Source organism: Oncorhynchus mykiss, chromosome 21 (genome assembly GCF_013265735.2).
Source record: "Oncorhynchus mykiss isolate Arlee chromosome 21, USDA_OmykA_1.1, whole genome shotgun sequence".
NCBI lineage: Eukaryota > Metazoa > Chordata > Actinopteri > Salmoniformes > Salmonidae > Oncorhynchus > Oncorhynchus mykiss.
In genome coordinates, this window is record NC_048585.1 from 32,733,489 (window position 1) to 32,750,521 (window position 17,033).

At 42.8% G+C, this 17,033-nt stretch overlaps 1 protein-coding gene across 1 annotated transcript in view; it reads left to right on the forward strand.

Annotated features, from left to right (window-relative positions):
• LOC110500277 (proton myo-inositol cotransporter) overlaps window positions 1–17,033 on the forward strand; it is a 61,876-nt gene that overhangs the window by 39,272 nt on the left and 5,571 nt on the right. The window contains exons 5-6 of the mRNA XM_021577567.2: window positions 7,283–7,446; window positions 7,696–7,816. Of these exons, the coding sequence (XP_021433242.2) occupies window positions 7,283–7,446; window positions 7,696–7,816 (285 nt within the window). The remainder of the gene's footprint in view (window positions 1–7,282; window positions 7,447–7,695; window positions 7,817–17,033) is intronic.

The window sequence follows — 17,033 nt, forward strand, 5'->3', positions numbered from 1 at the left end:
GGGGGCAGTTGGCAGACACAGATGGTCAGCTATAGAAATGTCATATTGGAGATGTTGAGACATGCCAATTAAACTAGTGACTCAGCTGGACAGCCCGGGAGGAGAGCTGTAAAGGTCCAGTCGTTCGTCTGTGTGTTTGTGTCTGTCTCTGTGTGTGTCACCCTTGTAATTGCCCTTGATGACTGATGACAGTCTGTTGTGTATTTCTTATAGTTGATAAGCAGCTTGTAGGCTATCGTAGTAGAAAGGCCTCATGCCGCTTATGCAGATCACGTAGCTGTGATCACATAGCTGTGATCACATAGCTGTGATCACATAGCTGTGTGTAATTAGCCTATGGTAATATTCACACACAATAACACCCATCCACAACAACCTATTTTTTATTTTTTTTAGATGTGCTAATTGTTCTTTTATTATCTTCTCTAAGTGTGTCAAAGTTTATGTTGTTGTGGTGTGTGTTGCTTTTGCTGTTGTAGTTCATTTTCGGGGACTGTTATGACTTTGTGGTACTTGTTTAGTTTTTTTGACTGTCTGGCCCACCTGACCAAGAACAACTCTGGACACTAACAGACAGTAGTTGCTGTTGTTTTCCTTTAGAGGTGTGTAGGCGTCACCGTGTTTGTTAGTGTAGTTGTACAGGCTTGAGCAGAGTTGAGCAGTATCCTGGTGTTCTCTGTGTTTAGTGAACTCTGTCTCTGTGCGTCTCATTGTTCAGCAGCATTCGACACGAGTGTGATAATGCATTCGTCTCCTTTCATGAGAGAAATAGGCCACTTCCCAAGAGAGACATTTCTCGCCTCCATCTCTCCATGTCTCTCTCTCCCTTTCTCTCGCTCTCTCTGAGTGCTCTTAGGCCCCTATGCTTTCTATCTCTCTTGTTTCTCTCTCTTTCCCTCCCCTCCTCCCTCTCTTGCATTGGAAAGATTGCATTATTGCTACCTGGTTAGTGTGCTGTCTGTGAGTATCAATGTGTTTAAATGATTGTGCCATTGAACTCCCAGTCATGAGTGGTTATTGGTTAGGGATGTGATAGCTGGTCCTCTCACTCCTCGCGTCTCACACACACACACACACACACACACACACACACACGGTCAACGCTGCTTCTCTAGTATACACTATCTATTCAACTGCGTGACCAAGACACTATCCAATATATTTGTAAATACCGTCATGCTTGACATAGCGGTAGCACATTCATTATCTATACTGTGTATCATATTGTGTCAATATCAGGCTATTACTATGCATACTACCTATACTATTAATATTATCATTTGTATTTTTGTTACTCTTATTATTGATTATTGTACTGCAATGTTATGGGAGCTAGCACACTAGCATTTTGCTGAACTTTTTATACCTGCTGTAAACAGTGTATGTGACGAATATTTGAGATGACACACACACACACACACACAAACACACACTCCTCGTGTCACACTGAGGCTGCCAATGCATCCATCCGCTTTAACGATCAGGCCATCATGACCTTTCCAAACAATATCATCTTGTTTTGTCTTTATGTCAGCTAACAGCATAGCCAGCCTTAATAAAGGAGCTCTGATGGTGTTATTGTTTGCTGAGTCCTTAGACCCTCCAAGTACCTTTCTCTGGCTGCGCCCCTATATATATATATATATATATATATATATATATATATATATATATATATTATATATATATATTGCACTACTTTTGACAAGAGCCCTCACAGCACTGGTCAAAAGTAGTGTGCTATGTAGGAAATAGGGTGTCATTTGGGACCCAGAATCTATCTCTTGGGAAGGAGTGGGCTATTCAGCTAGCTCTCTCTTTCCCTCTTTAATCCTTTACAATCGGGAGCATATTCAATGAAGCTCCAGTAATGCATTTGTAAATGTCAGCCGTAAGTGAACAATTTATGTCCCTCTCACCTTTAGAGTGAAATGGACTGGAGCACGACAGGTAGTCAGAGAGAGGTGAGAGGGGGAGCAGAGGGGTGAGGATGAAGGCGAGAGGCAGGAGAGGTGAGGGGGAAATATTTTCTTTCTTATGAGTAGAATTCATTGTACAGGAGTTCTTCCTGGCCATAACAGGTTACACACAAACACGTACAGGCCCACTCCTCTCTGTATTTTCTTCCTCTCATCCACCTATCTCTCTTTTGCCCGCGCAGCCAAGCCTCAGAGGTGAGTGCACACAAACATATCTCTGTCAAACACCACTTCCATCCTTCTCATTTCCACCCTGACGTTCCATTCTGCATACCCCACCTCATACCCCTCTTTCCCCTCCTCCACTCTCTCTTCCTCCCCTCTCTCTGACATCTGTGTTGTCACCTTGTCTTCATGTCGGAGTGGAGAGAGGAGAAAGGTGTGAAGTGAATATACTACAGAGGATAGCCAGTGGAGTGCAGACAGAGTGCAGGTTCTATTTTTAGAACAGAGGTTTTGAAGGCCATTTCACACCTTCTGCCTGCTCCTCTCACATGACATACAGCCACAATCTGAAATGGAACTATATTCCCTATATAGTGCACTGCTTTTGACCAGAGCCTATAGTGAATAGAGTGCCACTCTTGTTACATAACCTCCATCTTGGATCTGTCAATCCTCTTGGAGAAGGTCAAGGGGTCAGTGTTGGTGGCACACTGGAATCTTGTTCATGTCGCTGTTGTGTTTTTGTGTATTTACACAATCTACAGTCTACCATGTCACCTTGTGTGTTTTGGTTTTCAAGAGCCAGCTTGTGTGTCCTCCTTCAAACCCAATCAAAGTCAGCCAATGTTTATCTAGCTACACTTTTTTCTTAACATCTCAAGTAGGAGATGAGTGTTTCTTGTTTATGTAATGATTTGTTTGTCTCTCCACTCCACTGTGATGTTCCTATTGAGCTTGTTATACTTGCATAAGTGCACAATCTTACACTGAGAGAATGTAATAATGTAATAGTCACAGCGTAACAGCTTGAAAATGCATTACAGCAGTCGTTGCCGCACAATTTGAGCATAAGCACCATAGCTAATGCAGTGGAATACTTGATTATTACACTTGATGACTCACTCAGTCACTTTCCACATCCGTTTCAGTCTATCTACCTCTCTTCTCCATCTTTCTGTCTTTCTCTTGGCTGTATGGCGTCTCGTGGTGTCTTGTACTATTTGCATTCTAGAGTTCACTCTCAGACCAATATATGGAACAGTCCTGTGTATTTGTCCCTATCCTACACTTGGCCCAAGTGATTCCTACCGACCTCAGATGTACAGGGCTATAGATGGATGTAGAGGGGTGTGCATTTGTGGGGTGCGGAAGGGTGTGCGTGTGCGGAAGAGTGTGTTAGAGGGTTGTAATTGAACATGTCCATGGCATATTTCTGACCTATTACTAGATATCACTTATTAAAGATGGTGGTTACCATGGTGAATGGAACTGGCTTTCCTTTTTTTTTCTCCTCCCATACTGAGAACAAGAATTCTCTTCTCTCTCTCTCTCTCTCTCTCTCTCTCTCTCTCTCTCTCTCTCTCTCTCTCTCTCTCTCTCTCTCTCTCTCTCTCTCTCTCTCTCTCTCTCAGCTTTGATCCATATTATCACACTGTGGTAAGTCTGTTATTGTGTCCATGCAGTCTCACGGTAATTGAGCATTAATTAACATAAACACGTTTAGCATCTCTAGGCCTCCACGCATGCAAGCTGCTGATGCCACCTTTGGAACATTTACATATATATATATATATATGTCAAATTTGTTTCGATTTGGGCAGGAACAGTGACAAGAGAAAAAATACATTTAATCCGTATTGAAACTTGAATAGCGAATAGGGGCCGGTTCGTTTCACTCATGTCAGGTAGCTAACTCCGGTTTCTTTGCTTCGTGACAGGTGATATTCCGCCCAAACTCTGTATGCCATGGGCTCTCCAACCCTGTTCCTGTAGCTACCCAGTGCTTGATTTGGGAAAGCAAGTGAAATCTGTTCTGGAACATCTATAGTAACATGTTTACATTAAGCTGTTGGCAGCCCCTCTCTCTGCATGCTGCAGAAAGGAATGATGGAGAGAGGGGAGCAGATGGAAACACATGGTAGTGAGATACTCTGTAGCTAAAGGTAATGTGTCAGCCTATTAATTAGGCTATCGCCCTATTGCTAGGCTATTCAAAATCCAATTCAAATTCTCTGTAATTGTAGGCTAACTCTGAATTTGTTAAAATTGACCAATTGTGTATCAAAGATAGCTTAAATCAGTATTTATTTTAACATTTTGTGTAATATGCGGCAGACTATGTATTGTATAATGGCACAATCATTTTAATTCAGTTTTTTGGGGTCTTGGACTCACATATAGGCCTATGCAGAGGCATAAGCTCTAATATGCATATAGGTGTTTTGAATTAATCATCACCTTAGAAAACACTGTCCATTTTGTTGTGTTAGGCTTTGAAACAACATCCACGACGTCCATGCTTTTCACTCAGTTTTCGAACCTTCTTTCTCCAAATTGATCAATCACAGTGAGGTGAGTTTTAAAAACACGACACTGTTTTGATGAGAAGTGTTTCATGTGATTTTCAATTGCGTTTGCATTGATGTCAGAGTGGTCGGAGGGACAATAGAGTCCTGAGTACCCGGCCATTAGCGACCTGATGATCATTATAGAGTTGGGTGCTACTAACACATGTCCAGAGTGCATAAGAGGTGATTACCATGACTCAACGGTCACGTAGAATTGTACTGCGGTCTTGACTCATGACTGCCGGTGTGGTGGTAATACGGTCTCTGCAACAGCCCTAAGTCTTACTGCATAAACCCTGGGTGTTTTTTAGTTGGATTAATAGCAGTTTTGGCTTCAGACTTCTCGCCCACTCCGGTCGTCATACATAGGCTATGTCATTTGAATGTTGTTTTTATGAATGACAGCTTTATTGAGTGTCTGAGACCTTCCAGACTGATCAGAAATGACAAATGACATCTGTACTGCCATCTGTGTCCAGTTCAGAGTAGTTACCCTGGTCTAAAATGTATTACGTTTAATTACAAATTGAGCACAGCCATTTCAATTAGCACAGGCTGTTATTATCTACAATCTACAGTATCATCGCCATTTGTCCATCTCACCACCTGTGATAGAGGGCCACATGGACGTTGTTAGCAGAATGTTTTAGTGGGCAGTGTCATTTATATAATTGGGCTGTGAGCTCCCCGGGAGTCCAAGAATGAACCTGCAGCTTCATCGTTAGAAGAGTCTGGGGAAGGTTCATTCTTCCCTCTGCAAGTGGCCTGCGAGGGGGTCTCGCCCACAAAAATAAATCATTTTTATTCCACATTTCTGGAATGAACCCAGAGCCTAAAGATACACACAATTTGGCAAACTCTGTTTGAGACTATGATTTTTCACTGGCACCATGTGGTTTCCACCCAATAGTCTGTATTATGGCAGTATTTGGATGCCATGTTGGAAGTGTTTCAAAGTACACTTATTTACAGCACTCTTTGTAGCTGGTTATATCATGTTTGTTGTGGATGTGGTGTGGTGATGATGCTGTGTTCTGTTAGAGCAGAGGGTAGCTGACTGGGCTGGTTAGCTGTGAGCTGTGCTTCCCTTCCGGCTGGCCTTGCTGCTTCTTAATCAATCTGATTCAGACCTGAGATGGAGCTTAGCGGGCCTCTACTGCAGAGAGCTTTTACACCCGATGCTACTACAGACCCCTTATCAGTCATACTGTGTTTCTGTGTGTGTGTGGGCAGATGCATACTGAGATTGAAAGCCTCTGAGAAGCGAGACAGAAATCAGGCGGCTTTGTTGCCTTCCGCCCAACATGTTACATCGCTGCATGTGGTTATTGCCCTTGCTGTGAGCTTTGCTTGACTTTTATTGACCCTGTGTGTGGTCCTCGTGACCCCTTACACCTGTACTTTAACTCTGAAGTATTGAACTTAGTCTCAAGTTGAGAAACATGTTGGCTGACTTACATATAGGAAAGATTTATGCAAATAGGCAATCGGTAGGAGTGTTTTGTTTTGAAAAAGAGCAGACGGGTGCAGATGCTTTTTAAGAGATGGAAAAACAAAATGCTAATTCACTGCTCTCTGCAGAGAATGAGCGACAAAGTGAGGGAGCAAGAGAGAAAGCAAAGGAATGCCTTTTATTTTTCACTTTTTTTAATGAATGTTTTCCTCTCGTCTTTTTTTGGTACGAATCGTTGCGTTGCGTTCCGACTGTCTGTATTTTCTCATTTAACCTGGAGAGCAGACAGTGTTTTTCTACAGAGGCTGGGATGCTGCCTTGTGAGGCAGGGAGAGGGTTGATCAGAGAGCGGTGTAGTTTCCCTTAACCACTGATATGCGGTCCGAGTTCTTTTTGTCAGCCACTGTAGGGTAATCTGATCCTAGATCGGTGTCAACTTCTACCTTGAGCAGCTCTCTGGGCGTCTACAAGTTCCACAGGGCTAGGATCTTCCTCCCCCGTCTCTATCACCTGGCGCCCTAGCAATGAAGCAAGTCAAGGAGAGAATGTTTAGAGGCCCTGTCTGTCGAGCTTGATGAGGTGTAATCTGCCTAGTTGAAGAGTTCAGCATCCTCCAGGCAGAAAAGTGGCACTTTAATTAGACAGTGACACCAGAGTGTTTGCGTCCTTAATGGCACCCTATTCCCTACATAGTGCACTACCTCTGTCCAGAGCCCTATGGGTCCTGGTCAAAAGTAGTGCACTATTTAGGGATTAGGGTGCCATTTGGGACACATGCAGACACGAGTGAAGGGGATGGAGACTCGGCTCATTGTGTCTATTTCGGGTTGATTGCCTTACCAGTGATTGATTGGTGGTCACTCAACTAAAGAGCATAATGGAGTGTACCTCTTCTCTATGGAGAGAATCATTAGCACATGACGATCTGTCTCTTTCAATCTGTTTCCTAGTTCTGTTTCGCTCTCTCAAGCTTTATTGGCATGAGAGGGACAATCCAATGCAATACAACACACAATTGAAATGACTTTTGGGTGTCCTGTCCTGTCCTCAATAGTCTGTAGATGGCCATTCCAGAAGGACATTACTACCTGGCTCTTCTTTCCAGCATGGCCAGATAGTGGCCACCACCCTATTGTCTTTGTGCATCAACATGGCGTCCAGCTAGTGTCAAAGTTAGCCAAACTCTCTCTTTACATGGTAGCCATGTGGTGTCTGATGATGACCATATCCTGTCCTCTGTTTGCAGGTACTGCGGCACCACCATAGAGATACATTAAATTCTCTCTCTTTCTCCATTGTTCTTTTGACTGATGGAACACCTTCTCCTCTTTGTGCAGGTACTACGGCGCCACCATCCTGCAGATGTCGGGAGTGCGGGATGACAAGGTGGCCATCTGGTTGGCTGGGGTCACAGCCTTCACCAACTTTCTGTTCACCCTACTGGGGGTGTGGCTAGTGGAGAGAGTTGGCCGCAGGAAACTCACCCTGGGGAGCATCATTGGTAAGGGTCAGAGGGTCAGGGTAAAGATGAACGCATGGATCAAGATGATTCAGGGACACATTTAGTGTATGTGAATAGGGATATTGGATCACAGTATACGTTTCACAGATAGTCCATGTAATTCCATTAAAATCTATGTGAAATTGTAATGCATGTAACTACACAGACACTAGTAGTAACCCATATTATGTCTAAAGCAGTACACTGTTTGGTTAGACTGTATGTGTATGACTGTGTTGTTTCTCCTAGGTACATGTCTGAGTCTGTCTCTGCTGGCCATTGGGTTTCTGCTGTCTGCCCAACACACCCCTCCTGTCACCCTCCACCCCACTGACCCCTCAATGGTCAACTCCACCTGCAACAGACACCTGTGAGTACTCCCTACTCTACTACTGTATTATACTGTACTCTATCTGCACTGTAGTCTACTGTCTGACTCAATACTGAATATGCCGTACTATTCTGAATATTACTGGGGGGCCTCCCGAGTGGCGCAGTGGTCTAAGGCACTGCATCACAGTGCTTGAAGCGTCACCACAGACCCGGGTTTGATCCCAGGTTGTGTCATAACCGGCCGTGACCGGGAGTCCCATAGGGTGGTGCACAATTGGCCCAGCATCGTTTGGGTTATGGGAGGGGCCGGAGGGGCTTTACTTGTCTCATCACGCTCTAGCGACTCCCTGTGGCATGCCGGGTGCCTGCAGTGCCTCCGAAACTTTGGTGTGGCTGGCTTCCGGGTCAAGTGGTCTCGACCTTCGCCTCTCCCGAGGCAGTTTGGGAGTTGCAGCGATGAGACAAGATCATCATTGGATATGACAAAATTGAGAGAAAAGTGGGGTAAAAATAAAATATACAGTGCCTTGCGAAAGTATTCGGCCCCCTTGAACTTTGCAACCTTTTGCCACATTTCAGGCTTCAAACATAAAGATGTAAAACTGTATTTTTTTGTGAAGAATCAACAACAAGTGGGACACAATCGTGGAACGACATTTATTGGATATTTCAAACTTTTTTAACAAATCAAAAACTGAAAAATTGGGCGTGCAAAATTATTCAGCCCCCTTAAGTTAATACTTTGTAGCGCCACCTTTTGCTGCGATTACAGCTGTAAGTCGCTTGGGGTATGCCTCTATCAGTTTTGCACATCGAGAGACTGACATTTTTTCCCATTCCTCCATGCAAAACAGCTCGAGCTCAGTGAGGTTGGATGGAGAGCATTTGTGAACAGCAGTTTTCAGTTCTTTCCACAGATTCTCGATTGGATTCAGGTCTGGACTTTGACTTGGCCATTCTAACACCTGGATATGTTTATTTTTGAACCATTCCATTTTAGATTTTGCTTTATGTTTTGGATCATTGTCTTGTTGGAAGACAAATCTCCGTCCCAGTCGCAGGTCTTTTGCAGACTCCATCAGGTTTTCTTCCAGAATGGTCCTGTATTTGTCTCCATCCATCTTCCCATCAATTTTAACCATCTTCCCTGTCCCTGCTGAAGAAAAGCAGGCCCAAACCATGATGCTGCCACCACCATGTTTGACAGTGGGGATGGTGTGTTCAGGGTGATGAGCTGTGTTGCTTTTACGCCAAACATAACGTTTTGCATTGTTGCCAAAAAGTTCAATTTTGGTTTCATCTGACCAGAGCACCTTCTTCCACATGTTTGGTGTGTCTCCCAGGTGGCTTGTGGCAAACTTTAAACGACACTTTTTATGGATATCTTTAAGAAATGGCTTTCTTCTTGCCACTCTTCCATAAAGGCCAGATTTGTGCAATATACGACTGATTGTTGTCCTATGGACAGAGTCTCCCACCTCAGCTGTAGATCTCTGCAGTTCATCCAGAGTGATCATGGGCCTCTTGGCTGCATCTCTGATCAGTCTTCTCCTTGTATGAGCTGAAAGTTTAGAGGGACGGCCAGGTCTTGGTAGATTTGCAGTAGTCTGATACTCCTTCCATTTCAATATTATCGCTTGCACAGTGCTCCTTGGGATGTTTTAGGCTTGGGAAATATTTTTGTATCCAAATCCGGCTTTAAACTTCTTCACAACAGTATCTCGGACCTGCCTGGTGTGTTCCTTGTTCTTCATGATGCTCTCTGCGCTTTTAACGGAACTCTGAGACTATCACAGTGCAGGTGCATTTATACGGAGACTTGATTACATACAGGTGGATTGTATTTATCATCATTAGTCATTTAGGTCAACATTGGATCATTCAGAGATCCTCACTGAACTTCTGGAGAGAGTTTGCTGCACTGAAAGTAAAGGGGCTGAATAATTTTGCACGCCCAATTTTTCAGTTTTTGATTTGTTAAAAAAGTTTGAAATATCCAATAAATGTCGTTCCACTTCATGACTGTGTCCCACTTGTTGTTGATTCTTCACAAAAAAATACAGTTTTATATCTTTATGTTTGAAGCCTGAAATGTGGCAAAAGGTCGCAAAGTTCAAGGGGGCCGAATATTTTCGCAAGGCACTGTACATGTTCTGAAGGTAACATTGACATATGCACATCACTTTATTGTTTAGTGCAGGAGTAAAAAAAAATGTCTCAGTTTGAACCTGATTCACCATGAATTGAAGCATGGTCACTAATGAGGGTGATCTTTAATGGAAGCCTCTCCAACAAAATCCAGGTAGAATAAGGAATTCCCCAGGGCAGCTGTTTAGGCCACTTACTTTTTTCAATCTTTACTAACGACATGCCATTGGTTTTGAGTAAAGCCAGTGTGTCTATGTATGCGGATGACTCAACACTATACACGACAGCTACCAGAGGCGACTGAAATTACCACGACCCTTAACAGAGAGCTGCAGTTAGTTTCGGAATGGGTGGCAAGGACTTCGTTCATCCTGAATTTTTCAAAAACTAAAAGCATTGTATTTGGAACAAATCATTCACTGAACCCTAAACCTCAACTAAATATTGTAATGAATAATGTGGAAATAGAGCAAATTGACTAAAATATATGATTAAATGTGTAAATACTTTTGTGAAGATAGCAATGTGATTTTTGCCTTATAAATGAGATAATTGATTTTCCTATAAACTGTGCCCAGTTAGTAGCCATGCCCAAGTGAGCTCAGAGTTCGTGACCGCATGACGGAACGCCACTTTGGCCAGAGTGCTTAAAAGGACTCGCTAAGAATCAACATACAGACCAAAACTTGCCGGGTTGCTGCTGGCATGTAAAGTGGTCAGGAGCTGAACCTTGAATAATCAACCATTGAGACCAAGCAGACGGACGGTGTAAACGAATGGTTAAAACTATAAGACCAAAAAGACATGAGGCTGTGGTCCACACGTTGAAATGGTTAGAAACTTTGTACTGAGACCAGACAGCGTGGAGCAGTGGCTACACAGCTGAAAATGTTTTAAACTCTACAGACCAGCCGACGTACAGTGGGAGCTGAACGTTACGAAATGATTAGAAACTCTGAAACTCTCAACACAAGTGAAGAAGGTAAAGACTAGACCAGAACATTCACAGTCTGCAGTGGTGCATGAAAAAATGGTCCTACATTTTTTTTACTAAAGACACAAGGGGGGGAAGGAAGACCATCCCCTCTGATACAACTGTTGGTACGTCTGAAGTAACTATTCTAATGAACACTTCAAGCAGAGAAGCTCTACAACTAAGAAGGACATTGTGACCTCTGGTGGACAACCAGAGCCTCACATCAAGCCACTAGCCATAGACGGGGTAGTGGCTACGTGTAATTATATATTACATTTCTAATCCGAATGAGTGGTGGTTAGGGTGCTAAGTATTCTGGTTACTGTGAGTGTAGTTTCCAAATACATGTACGATAAGTTGACTCTCTTTGTCTCTCCCTCTCTTTGTCTTTTCCCACCCCCTTTCCATTGTGTAACAAGTCGTCATATCGTATCAGTCCACTAGGGACTTTTACCTCATGTAAGTGTGTATGGTATTCTGTGTTGTTATTTAGTTAGTTAATAAATAAATGATTAAATCAATGTGTGTAGTCCTGAATATTCAAAAGCGCTAGCTAGGGTTCTTACGGATCCACAGATTATGCAATGTTCAGAATGAGACTGATGAGGTACTAATGAATACTTGACTGTTATTGATGTAAGAGATATCGGTATATCTTTAGAGTTTAAGTCGGGAGATAGTAACTTGTTAAACATCTCTTCTCTTAAAAAAAAACAACATATCTTCCCTAATGAGTTAATTGTTACATGATTAATTTAATTGGGTAACAATTAAACATAATTAATTTGATTCAATAAATAACAGTCATCAGATTAATGATGGTCACGTCACGACAACAGAGAGCTAACATTAATAAATGCATGTCAATCTCTCCTGGCTACGTGTATTTGTGAGAGGTATTGACAGAGGTATTGCACCGAGCTGTCTGTTTTGAACTACTGGCACACAGCTCTGAGACCCATGCATACCACACGAGACATGCCACCAGAGGTATTTTCACTGTCCCCAAGTCCAGAACAGACTATGGGAGGCACACAGTACTACATAGACCCATGACTACATGGAACTCTATTCCACATCAAGTAACTCATGAATGCAGTAAACACATAACATACACACTAATTACACACATTATAGATATGTGGTAGGAGAGTAGGGGCCTGAGGACACACTTAATGTTGTGAAATCTGTTATGATTCTATTGTAATGTTTTTAAAATATATAATGCCTTCATTTTGCTGGACCCCAGGACGAGTAGCTGCTGCAAAGGCAGCAGCTAATGTGGAGCCATAATAAATACAAAAACAAATGAACATTTTACAAGGTTTGTTTCTTAATACATTTTCCCTGTTCTTCCACCTAGGATTAAATTAATGTTATTTCCATATTAATTGTACATGCTGTACATGTTTCTGAACACTTACCTAGCAGATTATTCCAATATCTCTGCTCTGGTCATATTTTTATTCTACCAGGGGTTCATTTTAACTGCAACAACAGACTCTATTAGCGACAGTGCTGCAGGCGTTGGGTCTCTGTTAATAGAAATGATGGCGAGAGAGAGATAGGGTGAGAGAGAGAAAGAGACCCTGTCTGCCCTCTGAATGACTGAGCCACTCTCTGTCCTAATTTACACAACAGCATGTAGACTGAGTGTACAAAACAGGAACACCTGCTCTTTCCATGACATAGACTGACCAGGTGGATCCAGGTGAAAGCTATGATCCCTTACTGATGTTACACTTCAATCAGTGTAGAGGAAGAGGAGGAGACAAGTTAAAGAAGGATTTTTAAGTCTTGAGCCAATTGAGACATGGATTGTGTATGTGTGCCATTCAGAGAGTGAATGGGTAAGACAAAATATTTACAGTGCCTTCGGAAAGTAATCAGACCCCTTGACTTTTTCAACATTTTGTTACGTTACAGCCTTATTCTAAACTTGATTACATATTTTTTCCCTCCTCATCAACCTACACACAATACCCCAGAAGGACAAAGCAAAAACTGGTTTATAGAATTTATTGCTAATTTATGAAAAAACAAAAAATGAAATATAACATTTACATGTTATATTATATAGTATTCAGACCCTTTACTCAGTACTTTGTTGAAGCACTTTTGGCAGCGATTATAGCATGAAGTCTTCTTGGGTATGACACTACAAGCTTGGCACACCTGATTTGGGGAGTTTTTCCCATTATTCTCTGCAAATCCTCTCAAGCTCTGCCAGGTTGGATGGGGAGCGTTGCTGCACAGCTATTTTCAGGTCTCTCCAGAGATGTTCGATCGGGTTCAAGTCCGGGCTCTGGCTGGGCCAATCAAGAATGTCCTCGATCCTAACTAGTCTCCCTGTCCCTGCTGCTGAAAAACCTCCCCACAGCATGATGCTGCCACCACCATGCTTCACTGTAGAGATGGTGCCTGGTTTCCTCCAGACGTGACACTTGGCATTCAGGCCAAAGAGTTCAATCTTGGTTTCATCAGACCAGAGAATCTGGTTTCTCATGGTCTGAGAGTCTTTGGGTGCCTTTTGGAAAACTCCAAGTGCACTCCAATCAAGTTGTAGAAACATCTCAAGGATGATCAATGGAAACAGGATGCACCTGAGCTCAATCTCGAGTCTCATAGCAAAGGGTCTGAATACTTATGTAAATAAGGTATTTATTTGTTTTTTATGTTTAATAAATTAGCAAAAATGTCTAAAAACCTGTTTTCAGTTAGTCATTATGGGGTATTGTGTGTAGATTGCTGAGGATTTTTTTTTGCTGAGGATTTTTTTTCAAACTGGTGTGCCAGGCACCTCCTACCATACCCCGTTCCATTTTAGAATAGGGCTGTATAACGTAACAAAATTTGGAAAAAGTCAAGTGGTCTGAATACTTTCCGAAAGCACTGTGAGTGGAACAGGGTATGGTAGGAGGTGCCAGGCGCATCGGTTTGAGTGTATCAAGAACTACAACGCTGCTGGGGTTTTCACAATCAACAGTTTCCTGTGTGTATCAAGAATGGTTCACCACCCAAAGGACATCCAGCCAACTTGATAGAACTGTGGGAAGCATTGGAGTCAACATGGGGCCAGTATCCCCGTGGAACGCTTTCGATGCCTTGTAAAGTCCTTGCCCTCATGAATTGAGGCTGTTCTAAAGGCAAAAGGGGGTGAAACTGGATATTAGGAAGGTGTTCCTAATGTTTTGAACACCAGTGTATATTTACCAGCACACTCTCTGGTCACTCACAGCTGCAACAAACAAGACAGACTCATTTAAGACAGACTTGGGTCTGCTGTTCTGTCATTAAATGGCGTAGCAGTCGGACGTGTGTTTGTCTTGTCCCGTCTTGTCCCATGTAAATAGTCGGTCTCATCGTTTTTTTTCTCGTAAATATTTTTTCCATTTTAATCTCACTTTCCACCTACGATCTAAATATACTTTCCTGCAACCCGCCCCTCCCAATAAGGCTGCTGTTTGTATACGTTATATGCGTTCTGTCTCCTAGGGAGGAAACAGGTACATAATTATCTATATCCACAGTAAAACGAGTCCTATATCGACATAACCTGAAAGGCCACTCAGCAAGGAAGAAGCCACTGCTCCAAAACCACCATAAAAAGCCAGACTACAGCTTGCAACTGCACATGGGGACAAAGATCGTACTTTTTGGAGAAATGTCCTCTGGTCTGATGAGACAAAAATAGAACTGTTTGGCCGTAATGACCATTGTTATGTTTGGATGAAAAAGGGAGATAAGCCGAAGAACAACATCCCAACCGTGAAGCACTGGGGTTGTGGGGGTGCTTTGCTACAGGAGGGACTGGTGCACTTCACAAAATAGATGACATCATGAGGAAGAAAATGTATTTGGATATATTGAAGCAACATCTCAAGACATCAGTCAGGAAGTTAAAGCTTGGTCGCAAATGGGTCTTCCAAATGGACAATGACCCCAAGCATACTTCCAAAGTTGTTTACTCCAACCTCAGCCTCCACATCTGGTTTCTTACAACTCATCCAAGCTTCCCTGGATCTGCACTTCATCTCTCCCTGTGTTACAATAAATATCTTGCTTCATTCATCCCTGTTTCCTGGTCTACTCTTGGCTTCCCCTGTGCTGCTCCATTTAACAGCCCTAACCTCAATCCTATAGAACTGAAAAAGCGTGTGCGAGCAAGGAGGCCTAAAAAACCTGACTCAGTTACACCAGCTCTGTCAGGAGGAATGGGCCAAAATTCCCCCAACTAACTGTGGGAAGCTTGTGGAAGGCTACCCGAAACATTTGACCCAAGTTAAACAATTTAAAGGCAATGCTACCAAATACTAATTGAGTGTATTTAAACTTCTGACCCACTGGGAATGTGATAAAATAAATACAAGCTGAAATAAATAATTCTCTCTACTATTATTTTGACATTTCACATTCTTACAATAAAGTGCTGATCCTAACTGACCTAAAACAGGGAATATTTACTAGGATTAAATGTCAGGAATTGTGAAAAACTGAGTTTAAATGTATTTGGTGTATGTAAACTTCCGACTGTAGCTGATATTCTGAAAGAGCTGCAAAATCTGGATCCCTACAAATCAGCTGGGCTAGACAGTCTGGACCCTCTCTTTCTAAAATTATGCGCTGAAATTGTTGCAACCCCTATTACGAGCCTGTTCAACCTTTTTTTCGTATCATGAGCATGAGCATGAGATCCCCAAAGAATGGAAAGCTGGCGCGGTTGTTCCCCTCTTCAAAGGGGGAGACACTCTAGACCCAAACTGCTACAGACCTATATCCATCCTGCCCTGCCTTTCTAAAGTCTTCGAAAGTCAAGATGACAAACAGATCACCGACCATTACGAATCCCACCGTACCTTCTCCACTATGCAATCTGGTTTCTGAGCTGGTCATGGTGCACCTCAGCCACACTCAAGGTCCTAAACGATATCATAACCGCCATAGATAAAAGACAGTACTGTCTAGCCATTTTCATCAACCTGACCAAGGCTTTCAACTCTGTCAATCACCGCATTCTTATCAGCAGACTCAATGGCCGTGGTTTCTATAATGACTGCCTCGCCTGGTTCACCAACTACTTCTCAGATAGAGTTCAGTATGTCAAATCGGGGGGCCTGTTGTCTGGACCTCCGGCAGTCTCTATGGGGGTGCCACAGGGTTAAATTCTCGGGCCTACTCTTTTCTCTGTTTATATCAATGATATTGCTCTTGCTGCTGGTGATTCTCTGATCCACCTCTACGCAGATGACATCATTCTGTATACATCTGGCCCTTCTTTGGACACTGTGCTAACAAACCTCCAAACAAGCTTCAATGCCATACAACACTCCTTCCGTGGCCTCCAACTGCTTTTAAATGCTAGTACAACTAAATGCATGCTCTTCAACCAATTGCTGCCCACACCTGCCCGCCCGCCTAGCATCACTACTCTGGATGGTTCTGAATATGTGGACAACTACAAATACCTAGGTGTCTGGTTAGACTGTAAACTCTCCTTCCAGACTCACATTAAGCATCTCCAATACAAAATTAAATCTAGAATCGTCTTCCTATTTTGCAATAAAGCCTCCTTCACTCATACTGCCAAACATACCCTCATAAAACTGACTATCCTACCGATCCTTGACTTTGGCGATGTCATTTACAAACTAGCTTCCAACACTCTACTCAGCAAACTAGATGTAGTCTATCACAGTGCCATCCGTTTTGTCACCAAAGCCTCATATACTACCCACCACTGCGACCTGTATGCTCTTGTTGGCTGACTCTCATTGGCTGTCCCTCGCTACATATTCGTCGCCAAACCCATTGGCTCCAGGTCATCTTTAAGTATTTGCTAGGTAAAGCCCCGCTTTTTCTCAGCTCACTGGTCTCCATAGCAAAACCCACCCGTAGCACATGCTCCAGCAGGTACAGTGCCTTGCGAAAGTATTCGGCCCCCTTGAACTTTGCGACCTTTTGCCACATTTCAGGCTTCAAACATAAAGATATAAAACTGTCTTTTTTTGTGAAGAATCAACAACAAGTGGGACACAATTAATGAAGTGGAACGACATTTATTGGATATTTCAAACTTTTTTAACAAATCAAAAACTGAAAAATTGGGCGTGCAAAATTATTCAGCCCCCTT